Source organism: Salvia hispanica, chromosome 1 (assembly GCF_023119035.1).
Source record: "Salvia hispanica cultivar TCC Black 2014 chromosome 1, UniMelb_Shisp_WGS_1.0, whole genome shotgun sequence".
Lineage (NCBI taxonomy): Eukaryota > Viridiplantae > Streptophyta > Magnoliopsida > Lamiales > Lamiaceae > Salvia > Salvia hispanica.
The window spans coordinates 33,683,436-33,696,364 of NC_062965.1; the positions used below are offsets into that span (position 1 = coordinate 33,683,436).

The window sequence follows — 12,929 nt, forward strand, 5'->3', positions numbered from 1 at the left end:
GTATTGGCCTCCCCTTTTAGGGCAAATGGGACTGCATGCAGGTGGTAGTCCTCCTCAGTGGCATCGTTGGGCCGCTTTTGGATGTTGCACAACTTACTAAGCTCGTTTAGGAACTCGTAAGGACATTCATTCCTCCATCCAGAAAATGTAGGTAAACACCCAACACATTTGTCTTAATATCAATAGACCTCTGTCGCTGATTCGAGACTATGGCATGGGCGGGTTCACCATCCAGATGCGCGGTGAGTGAACCGATCTCCGGATCAGGGTCCACTAGGTGTGCCATATCTATGTCTGCCTCCTCCTCTGCTTCGGAGTGCTCTGTTTCTGTAGACGACTTCGGGTCCTCTCCCCCTGACGAATTCCACTATTTTTCACTTTCTGATTCGAACGGAAATGGATCTACTGTTGTAAACCCTGATCTGGTGGTGACTGTGGATGTCGATTCCTTGACCTGCCACCTGACTTGAGCGTCCCTCGACCCAGACGGGTTACTCCAGTTTCCTAATCGTGAGCCCTTGCTCATAAACTGTCAAAGAAACAAATAAAGGAAATTAAAACTATACACACCAAATCTTTAAACACGTAAACAAACTACGCCATCCATCCCCGGCAACGGCGCCATATGAAGAGAGAGATTGGAGAGTACTGTGTAAAATGGAACTTCCCCGATCCAGATAATCCACTAGACACTGGGTCTAGGAACTCAGAGAATCCTCGGTTTACCTGTCGTTGGGCACACAATCACTTCCTTCTCCTTTCAAAACCCTCAACCCGCTATGCTAAAAAGATTAGTACAGGGAAGCAGGGATCGAATCCACAGAGACAGATGCGTAAGTAAACATGCTAAAAGACCTGGAAACTATTTTTGGCTGCTGCCACGCAATTTTCTCGGGGTTGAGATTTAATTCCTAGACTCTGGAAATGAAATGTCCTATCCTAACAGCTAGATCTAGGCAGAGATAACAGAACATGCATAATGGTGACCAAATGAGCTTGAAATTACTACTAGACGGGGTAAACGGCTTCCTAAACTAACCTAGACACAGGAAAGAACATCATGTGGGGACCATTTCCCTAAACGGCATAGTACGACGGAAAAAGCTGCAGATTAACCCACTAAAGGACTAACTAACAGCGACATCATCTTCTCTAACTTTTATCACGAAATAACAAATAAAAAAGAGACCAAAGCAAGGATCGAAACAGGGTAAACGAAATTAAACCTATTAACACAAAGAACTACTGAAACTAAAGCAGATCTATGATTACTAGACGAGGTAAACAAGTAAACAAAATTTAAATGTCACAACCATGCAAACATGAACAGATCTACACGCTGGATGCTTCATCCACTCCGGATCCAAGCCATCCACAACAATCCAACACAATTTCCATCTCCGATCTTCGCAGATTCAACCAGATTCAACCGATCAACTACAAATCTCCATGCAATTCAAACTCCACCTCAGATCAATCAACAATATCCACCAAAAACAAACAGATAATGCAACAATAACATAACCGAAACCAAAGTAGCAAATTCCATAGCAAAATACGCAATATCCAACGAGAAAGTAGCAAAACACGACCGAGCTTCGAACAGCGAAGACTCGGGAAATCCGAAACACAAACAAAAGCAAATAAAGGATTGTATCTTCGCCTCCCTTGGAGACGGTGTTACACGACGACGGAATTGAAACGTGAACCCTTAAGATGATTCCCCTAAAAGTGTGTGTGAAGAGAAATGGAAAAGCTAAGCTAAGAGCTGATGATGCAAAAGGAGAACTCTTCATGTTGAATGCGTGCTCTTATTTATAAGGGGCGGAGCTTCTAGACTCTTCCTGGTGTTTCCCATTTTTCCCTCCTTGCGGATGCTCCTTCGTTTAGTAAACTCTTCCATTTTTCTGCTCACTTTTCCCGCCAGCTTCTTCCTCCAGGTAATCCTCTCTTTCTTCCTGGGGCTGGCATTTTCTCTACACACCTGACTTATAAAACATTGTTAGACCCAGGAAATCACAGAATTTATCCCATAACCAATGCATGAAATTAGCCTTATCAGTGTCCCTAGAGTTATTAAGTCGAACACAATTATAGATTAAACCCCCTCCGGAGGTGAGAAACCAGTAGATTAGGTACTAGGATTGAAGTCCTCTTTTTAATCTTAAACCCCTAACTCCCAAAAGCACGATGAGATCAAAGACCTCACTCAAAACCTCAACTCTCCCAAGTTATATTGTATTTAGTTGTGAACTATTCTTATTTTCAGATTAATTATTTCATCTCCCGATTAATCTAATTAATCATACACAAACAAATGGTGATCAAACAATTGAAAGGAATAAACCCAAGAATAATAAAAAACTACTAGAGCAAGGTATGAACAAAATTGATTGAATAAAAACTATAAAATTAGTGCATCATCACTAAGAATTCTACAAAAAAGTATTTAGCTACTCATATTCATGGAGAAAACCAAGTCAAACACAAAGGAATTCAACAAATACATGAATGAAAGATTCTAATTACTCCTGTGAGATAGATCTATGGAGTGAAACTTTAATCTTCCGAGGTAGAGTCTTCAATCTTCAAATCTCTCTCTCAAAGGTGTTCTTGGGGGTGTGTATGAGTGTAGGAGGCGGTATGTAGTGAATAGATGTGTAGACTGTACAACCCTAGCCTTTTTCTTCTTCAAAAATCCTGAAGCTTTTCGATCCTTTACTGGAAGTCCAACGCTGTATCACTTGTACCCGGCCGCGTGAATTTTCTAGACAAAGCAGTGGTTCTTGGCCATAACTTCTTCTACCTGACTCCGATTGAGGCGTACGAGGTACCCACACGAAGTTCTTTCAAAGACAAAGAGATCGTTATGCATTGGCAGCTGATTGGACTTCAAAATTGCCAGCAGAATTGCCTCAAACTAAGGTTGTAGCACATCTACATATTTTGTATCTTTTTCTAATTTTTTTCAATCATATTTCAACAAACATGTCAAAATAATAAATTATAGAAGTAAAGCCATAATCATGTCAAACAAAGATAAAATATAATCGAAATCGTGCTAGACTACTCTCTAAAACCATGCAAAATCCAAGTATGTCATTGACCTTTCAGAATGTGTAAAGAGTTTTTATATCGAAGTTGGAGAGTTGTATATTGTAATTCAAGTGGTGTTTGTTACATATTTATGTGAATGATTATCCTAATTATAGGTTTTTTTATGGCACCGTACAGTAACTAGCATGCTAGCACCTCAATAATGAAACGCCCGGTCAGATGAACTGTCTGGAAACCCGAATGAAATGCTAGATGGGCATTTACCCTTTTTTCGTTTGCCCGAGTCGAGCGAGTTCTCTGGACTCCTCTGCCAAAACATAAAAATTGTCCGATCGGGCGTTGAGCGCTTCCTGCTTCGCCCGGGTCGGGCGATCCTTCTTCTCCTCTGTCTGAGAGGCTTTGAACACTTTCTTTGAGACGTATCCCGCAGATGAATATGCTCAATGCTTCTTGCATTTTCTTTGTCATGGCCCTCGTTACTGATCGATGCATGTCCTTAATAGGGTTGAGCACATGATGTGTGATGGAGATAGTTCACATCATATAAGTATTTCTTAAGTCCCATTACGGCTAAGCCATAAGCTTAAATTCTATCCCATAGACCTATTACAAACCCTACCCCACGACAAAAAAAAAATCACATTTTTTCATATCTATCTAAAATTGATGTAAATTATTATTTTAAAATCTTTATGATCTGAATTTATTACTAAAAATTCCAAGTAAAATTTTAATAGCTTCCACCTAGATTGTTTTGTGCTACTAGTATTACGTCAACTGGTGTGTATAATACGTTTGGGCCATAAAATTGGGACGAACAATAATATAATTACAAAATGGGCTTATGATTAAATCTTAGGCCACAGAACTCAGAAAATGGGTTCAATATAAATACGTGACATTCGACTTTGTGATGTTTCTCTACTAAATACCAATTTCAACGCATTAAACTTACTACTCTTCAATGAAATATTACATAGACTAAACATATTTTCGGTTTCGACTCTATATATATCTAGTATATTTTCAAAATTTAAGGTTGTGTTTGATATTTCATTATGTTATTGAATCTTGTATAACCAAAGTCAGACGACGACAAAGAATCTCGGCATCGAGATTCAATTTTTTAATTTTATTTGATCAATTTCAACTTTAGCACCTTCTCAGTTCACACCATCACAATTTTTGTTGATTTGGCTGTCCTCACCATCCATAATCTTTTTGGTATGTCAGGTCATCCACAACAAAGCTTGTCGCCATCTCCAGCTCGTCTTGCCGAGACGATCGAGACAATGGCGAGCTGGCGTTGTGGATAAAAAATCCCGTCCACATGGCACATTCCTATAGGGCTTTGAAGTCCACTCGCCCCTGCAAGTGGGCTTCTTTTGTTCAATTAAAAATAAAAATAGATTTTTAATTACATAAAATTAATTTTTATGTTAAGAAAATTAAAATAAAATAACACTATAATTTAATGATGATCTATTTGAATATTAATTTGAAACTTTAAAATTAATGTTATATGTAAATATTTTATATTTTTATGTATTTTAATTAAATTGAAAATTAATTAAATTAAATTTTATAATAAATAAATTAAAATAGAAACTGAAAGTAAATTAAATAGCGAAACTATGAATAGTGAAGGAAAAAGATAAATTAAAAATGAAGGATTGTAAGTGTTATCTCGTAACTAAAAGATTTATTACAAAGTAGTATATGGTCCATGAATTAATAGTGATTGAGATTGAATAAAAAATGATTGGCTTTATAGATTACCATAGTTATATATACAAGGACATGATGGGCATATTTGAGAAAAGGGAAATTGTAAAAATAAAAAATGAGTTATGGAAGGTAAACCAAAACCCACGTACAACTGAAACAAAACTCATTTCATTTTCCCCCAACCTCCAACTCTTCTAGAAGCTCTTGACAGAAACACACATAATGATCTCAACAAGTTGGAGCACCAAATTCAAATGTATATAAAGTACAACCACCACCACAATTTTTATTACTCCATATGCTTACAAAATAAACCCCACCTTAGTTTCACATATATGTACCTAACTTCGGACCTGTTTATCTTATCCACATCACGTTGTTCTATACATGAAATATTTTCCAAAAGTTCGAAACTTACATTTATGCAACTCCATTTTTAGTTGAAGATGGGCATAATGATATAAAAATTTTAAATTTCGTGATCATATAAAAATACTAACAAAAAAAAAATACTCCCTCCCTCTGTCCCACGATTAAGAGTCACACTTTTTCATTTCGGTCCATCCCCAATTAAGAATCATACTTCATTTTTACTATAAATAGTAGGTAGATCCCACATTCTACTAACTCAATTCACTCACATTTTATTATAAAATTAAGATAAAAAATGGATCCTACATTCCACTAACTTTTTCAATCAACTTTTCTTTATACTCGTGCCCGGTCAAAGTGTGACTCTTAACCGGGGATGAAGGGAGTAAATAACAGGGAGGTGGTTGTTGAAATCCGGGCGTGAATCTAATTCTAGGAAAGGGACTGAACTTGATTTTGAATTGATTTATTTTCTTAGTCTTTCTAACAATACATCACTACTCTAATTTAATTAAATGCACTTACTTTGCACCTACCTGAATGTCACCTTTAGTTAATAGAAGTATGTAAATTAAATAACTACGTGACACACCTAAGCTAAATGATAACGTTGTCGTACTATAATAGAAATAGATGATGCTTCATATCACCATGAGATGCCACCACACACTCTCTCTCACCTCTCCCACCAACCCACATCTAGAAGCTCTCTCTCTCTCTCTCTTTATATATAAGGCCACATCAAGGAGTCCTAAGGGCCGGCCTTGATGCTCAAGCACACCAAGCAAGGTTGGGCATTGACACAATCACTATAATCAATTGTACCCCATAAAAAGAATGGTTTTACAAAATTAAAGGAGGATCATATTCATAGTACAAGTTTGGTGGGCATGGGAAGGTCTCCTTGCTGTGAGAAGGCTCACACAAACAAAGGCGCATGGACTAAAGAAGAAGACGATCGGCTCGTGGCCTACATCCGCGCCCACGGCGAGGGCTGCTGGCGCTCCCTCCCCAAGGCTGCCGGCCTCCTCCGCTGCGGCAAGAGCTGCCGCCTCCGCTGGATCAACTACCTCCGCCCCGATCTCAAGAGGGGCAACTTCTCCCAACAAGAAGACGAACTCATCATCAAACTTCACAGCCTTCTCGGCAACAAGTAGTAACTACTCCTACTTTTTTTAAATAATTCACCACTTTTATTAGTAATCATGAATTAGTTAATTTGGTGCAGGTGGTCTCTTATAGCGGGGAGGTTGCCAGGGCGGACAGACAACGAGATCAAGAACTACTGGAACACGCACATCAGAAGAAAGCTCGTGAGCCGAGGAATTGATCCGACGACGCATCGCCCCATGAATGAGGCTTCAGCATCTCAACAAAGCAAAGAAGAGAGTAGTGAAAAGTGCCCAGATTTGAATCTTGATCTGAGAATCAGCCCTCCACATCAGCAGCAGAAGCAAGAAGCCTTCAAAATGGGCACGAGTAGTAGTACCTTGTGCTTCGCTTGTAGTCTCGGCATCCAAAATAGCAAAGATTGCAGCTGCACAAATGCTACTAATTCTCGATATGATTTTTTATCTGGAGTTTTGGATTGTAGAAGATTGGAGATGAAATGAACCGTCTTAGGAGTATTTCATTTCGTTTAATTAACACTTATTAATCTAGGTACATCCCACTATTTTTCCTACTGTAAATGTATTGATCACGACCAATTTAAGGCACATTTTGCAGAGATATTATTATGGGATGTGGATTTTCAAATCTACTTTCTGCAGAAAGTAGGTGTGGATCATGAATATGTTAGTACTACTACTAAATACGATCCAGTTTGGTTCACATAATAAAGTAGTAACATGATTCGGTGGTCCGAAATCTCATTCAATTTTGGTCTTGACAAAATTGAATTTGGTAGCTTAAATTTTATAGATATGATCTACTAGAATATTTGCATCTTGAATTTTAGTCTCATAAGCTAGTTTTTTTCTGAAATTGGGGTTTGGTCTCTAATAGATAAAGTAAAATGTTTTTATCTTTATTGATATGGAGTTAGTTGTGTAGATTGATGATATTAGGAGATAAGATTCAATATTTATGAATAGTGGTAGGTTCTTTTTGTGGTGGATTTGGCATCTTTGATATGGATGGTGTGAAGAATCATGTGACTTGGAGAATTTCAAGAGCTAAAAGAAAGACCATTTTCTGTTCATTACTTTTTCTTTTTCTAAATTTAGATTCCTTTTTGTTGTTTGTCCTCTTTAGCAAAAGATATTAATGCGGGAACGGATAAGCTGTGAGAGGATGAGAAGCAAAGAAGAGGAAGAAGAGGTGCTCACCCTATCTCTTCAAGTTTATATATATTCTTGTTTCATAATTTTACTTATAATTATGTTTATTTGGATATACAATCTACACACTCTTTTTGACCCAAAAAAATAATCTACTTTTACCTTAGATCTCTCCTTCATAATTAGTTAACCTTTTATTTTTAAAAATTTTTACATCACATATTATATTGTTAATCATGTGAAATTTACTATCAACTAATACTGCTTCTACTAACAATGTTTCAACTTTCATTCAACTATGAAGTACTTCCCTGGAGGAAAATTTCACAATCATCATCCAAGCCAATCTATAAAGAAAATATATTGATAGCAATACATATGATTCTTTCAAAATAGCATAAATTTTTTATAGTAGTAATAAAGTACTACATGACATTCATAATGCCTACCTGCCTAGCATTGTATACCGTATAATTTTAGCTTTATAAATTCACAATACACTCTAGATTTACTCACTATATTTATAAAAAAAATATCACCGTATTTTTTAATTTATTGTCCTATATAATTTTGTTTTGACGGTCTTAGACCCTTATATCCTAATCCTGGTTTTCAGAAACCACTTTGAGAGGTTAGCATCATATTCAATTATAAACAATAAAAATGGATTATTTAAGTTGAATGGAAGATTCTTTTTCTGTTGCTAGTTTCAATAAAAGTGTAATCTTAATATTTGTTGGGTGCAATGGTCTCTCATTCTCTTTCAGTTGGAGTAGGTGAGAGTGTTGAGAATTTATTTAAATTACATTTCAATTTTTAACACGTGAAAGATAGACAGGTTGAACGTTTAAAGGAACAAATGTATTTTTATTGTTGTATATGAATTACAAAGAGAGAAAGAAAAAAATTAATCACGTCCTCCCAAAATCCCTGCCTTTTTCACGTGAAAAACAAACTTTGTCAAAACAACATAATCTATTGCTATAACTAGGAGATGGCACATTTTGGATCCTTTAATACTATTGATTCCAATTGTCAATGCGTATCTTATACAACTTCTATATTAGTGATCTTCCCGTCAGTCGTCACATTACAGGGGGCATGTTCGCGACGGAACCAGTTGCAGGTGGACGGCCGTGCGCGCGCATAAGGGAGACTAGCTCTATATTGATAGGATATCAAAATACAAACGGCTAACTTGGTGTCTTTCATCTCTTATATGTTATTAGTTCGTTTTATCGGTTAAAAAAATGTGAAGCGTAAGTATTTTCTTCCTATAGTTAGTATTTAAGCATTTTTAAAGAATATGTAATATCCAACTCAAATAATCAAAAATATTTGTACATATATATATGGTCTCATTCGATTTCTCCACTATTGCTTATGACTAGAGACTGTATTTATTCTTATCTCTTGTTCAATTTTCTTTTTCAAAAACTTGGGCCACTAACAATATATCTCAATTGTGTCCATAATGCTAAGATTACAATGGTCTTGCAATTATTCATCCCACCCCACATTTGCAACTATTTAATCATAAATAAAGTCTGTTTTCAGTTTATCTTATAATATTACTCTCTCCGTCGTCAAAGAATATGCACTTTGGATGCCATATAGATTTTAATGTAAAATTAGTAAAGTAAAAGAGAGGTAGAAAGAAAAGTAATTAAAATATTGTTAGTGGAGAATGGGTCTCACCTCATTAGAGAGAAAGACATTTCAAAATTAGAAAGTACATATTTTTGTGAGACGGACTAAAACTGAAAAAATGCATATTCTTATAGAATGGAGGGAATATATATTAGTATTACTATTTTTTTTAACATACTCAATGGACACGCTGAAAATCAAAACAACTGTTAGGAACGTAATACAAAGAGGTGTTTTGCATTATGATCTAAACTACTAGTAGTATGTTTAGTCTAAAACTCCATCTACCGACCCATTTTCTTTGCTTTTACGAGCTAGATGGAAGTCTAAAACCTTAAAAGATCTGATACATGACGGTGTAAATACTAACTCTAAACCTCAATGATTATAAATTTGAGTTATCCCTCCGTCCCATTGAAGATGACCCACTTTCCTTTGTAGTTTGTTCCAACCAAGATGACCCATTACTTAAAATGAAAACACTTTTATCTCTACTTTATTTCATCTCTCTTACTTTACTCTCTCTTCTCTACACACAAAATAAAGTTGTATAAAATCTCGTGCCGCCCATGAAAGGGATCATCTTCCTTGGGACGGAGGGAGTACCATATACTATATACTAGACTGTTGAGTTAAATTGTTGAATTAATGGTAAAAAAAACTATCATGACACTACAAAATTAACTGTACTTCCTTCCTTCGTCCTATCACAAGTGAATCACTTTCTTTATTGGGATGTTGTATCATAAGTTAGTCATTTCTCTTTTAAGTAAAAAATCTTTTTTCTTACTTTATTTTCTCACATACTTCAATCTTTTCACTCCAACTTTTATCTCTCATACTTTATTCTCTCAACTTTAACTCTTTAAATACTAATTTCATAAATCTTGTCCCCGAAAGAAGTGGCTGGCTTATGGCAGAAAGGAGAGTAGTACTTATATAGTACTACTCCTTTTGTCCCAATGAAGATGACCCTTTCTTGGGGAACATATAAAATTGTATGCAAATAAATTTTGTGTATTGAATGGAGAGAATAAAGGAAGAAAAAGAGAATAAAATAGAATTAATAATGAGTCATTTTAGTTGGAACAAATCAAAAATAAAAATGGATCATCTTCAGTGAGACGAAGAAAGTAAAAAAGTTAAATAGACAAAGTAGGAACAGGTAAACCTAAATGATAATGACCCCTTGTGCACATACAGACTCACATTGAACGGTCATATTTCTTCTGTATTTTAAATTTCTCTAATCACCCTTTTTAATCGTGGTAGGTAGAAAATAGAAATATTAGAAGGTTCCACGCGATAGTATTTCTTAACCTTCTCCTTTCTACACATAATGGGGTGGGCATTATATTATTTAATGTTTCTAAAGGGTCACTCTCATATAAAAAAATACTTTAAAATATGTATTCTCACACTGTTTAATGTTTCTAAAGGGTCACTCTCATATAAAAAAATACTTTAAAATATGTATTCTCACACCAACAATGAGGTAATTATTGATTTTCTAACTATGTCTGGTAAAAAAGGATGGAGATCCTCTGCTGTGTATAAATACACAGCGGCCCATGTTTTTCTACACAAATGATTAAAATAATCAAATAAAATAAATTAAATTAAATAAACAAATATATATTATTTTATTGAATTGTGAGAAACAGTAAGAGCCGCTGTGTATTTGTGCACAGCAGAGGATCCCATCCCGGTAAAAAATGGTCCAAATCCAACCAACATCACATGCAAAGACTTTGTTGTGGGGCCATTGGCCATGTTCTACAAGTTACGACTTGCAGGAAGTATTAATTTTTACGATTCATTACAGAAAATGAAATAACTCAACTACCGCGGAATGGAAGGAGTAGTATATGAATGGGAAAAGTTCATATAACATCTATGTATATAATATTTGCAACCATGTTTTTCAATTTTTTATTTATATTTGATTTGTTTAAATAGGACCCTTCCGACCAACCTAAAAGTAGATGAATGCTTAAAATAAGTAACACATGAGAAAAATATATTAGCCAGATCTATAACATTGATCTTATATATATGAGACATATAAAGTCAAAGTCGTCTTACAGTCTATACTAGTATTAAGAAAAATAAGATGAATTAAATCCACAAAAGTTTATGTATCCTCAAAAGTTATTCCATATTTTTTTTTGCTTTAAGGGGTAGGGCACTAAGATCCTCCTCCACTCAAGTGGTAAATAAGTTGACTAAGGGTAATTAACGCGACTAAGATATGATACTCCTTTTAAATTTATATATACAGCCTTTATTGCACTTGTTAAAACATCAATGTAAATATCGCCATGAATATAATTTTAATGGTCCATCCAAAAATAAGCATGCACAAACCTGAACGACATCTCAATTGATGCTTACAGTAAAGTTGAATTTAAATTAAGTTGAGTGTGGAATAAGTGCATGCAATCATATAATTTACATTTAAAGTCTTTTATATCTCTTTTAGTTGTGTGAGAAGGGACTAGTGATGGTAAATATTTTAAATCACTCAAAATTCAGGGATATTGGTTCTATAATCATGAACTTTGGCAAAATTTTGGCATTTTCCACTAACTTTAAAATTGTTGTAAAATTTCACAAACTTTACCTTTTGTTTGTTTTTTCCCAACCAAGTCCAAATAAGATATCTTCAGCAAAAATCTTATTATACGTGGGCAACTGTGAAATGTTTATAATATTTTAAATTACTTTTTATGTTCGTGACAAGTAGGATAAAAAGCTACGTTGAAAATTACATTGATTTAGTAGTACCAAGTAGGATAAAAAAATACATCTAGTCGGATTAGGTGATTGAGCCACGGAAAATAATAAACAAAATGTAACGTTTCTGATATTTAGACTAATTTTAAAGTTTACGGGAAATACTAAATTTTAGCCAAAGTTGATGATTTTAGAGACAAACGACCAAAGTTGATGATTTTAGAAAATTACATTGATTTAGTAGTACCAAGTAGGATAAAAAAATGCATTTAGTCGGATTAGGTGATTGAGCCATGGAAAATAATAAGCAAAATGTAAAGTTTGTAATAATTTAGACTAATTTTAAAATTTACGGGAAATACTAAATTTTAGTCAAAGTTGATGATTTCAGAGACCAACTACTGAAACATTTAAAGTTTTTATTCTCTCTTTTGTTATGAATTAACTTCGATAGAAGGGGAATATGCAGTAATGAAATATGTTGAAACTTGAAAAGGAGAACTAACGATTAATTGAATATGTTACCAACTTCACCTCTGCAGTTGGTACATGCATTATTTTTCTGATGTGGGCCATGGGTCCACCTCAATTCAATAAGCTATATCTCTTTTTAAGTTTTTTTTTTTTCCATAAAATAAGTCTTATTTTACCATGTTACTGGCCTAACACATGCATTGTTTTACCAAATGCATAAGTCATTCATTTGAGATTAATACGGATTTTAATGCGTAATTGATAATGTAAAATAAAAGGTGAAAAGTAGTTGAAATTGTATAGTTGATAGTGGGTCATAAATGATAAAGTAGGAGAAAAAATCTATAATAGATGGATATAGACTATTTCTATAAGATAGAAGAAAAAGAAAATACATTTGCAACTATTTAATCATAAATAAAGTCTGTTTTCAGTTTAATTTTTATTGTACAATGAATAAATATACCTTCTTCGTCCCACTGAAAATGACTCACTTTTCTTTTTTATTTATCCCAACCAAGTTGACTCATTACTAAAAATGGAAACAATTTATTTTCACTTTATTCCATCTCTTACTTTACTTTCTCCACTTCACACAAAATAAAGTCGCATAAATTCTCATGGCACCCA

At 34.6% G+C, this 12,929-nt stretch overlaps 1 protein-coding gene across 1 annotated transcript; it reads left to right on the forward strand.

The window, feature by feature from the left end:
* Positions 1-5,820: 5,820 nt before the first annotated feature.
* On the forward strand, positions 5,821-6,893 carry LOC125201884 (myb-related protein 308-like). The gene is made up of 2 exons (XM_048100174.1): positions 5,821-6,310; positions 6,386-6,893. Exons 1-2 carry the CDS (start codon positions 6,048-6,050, stop codon positions 6,768-6,770), a joined length of 648 nt encoding a protein of 215 aa, XP_047956131.1. The 5' UTR covers positions 5,821-6,047; the 3' UTR covers positions 6,771-6,893.
* Positions 6,894-12,929: the final 6,036 nt, after the last annotated feature.

Bases quoted from the DNA above. Each gene is read 5' to 3' on its own strand.
- LOC125201884 (XM_048100174.1), top strand. From the start codon at position 6,048: ATGGGAAGGTCTCCTTGCTGTGAGAAGGCTCACACAAACAAAGGCGCA. The intron at 6,311-6,385 runs GTAGTAACTACT...AATTTGGTGCAG, and splicing joins CACAGCCTTCTCGGCAACAA to GTGGTCTCTTATAGCGGGGA.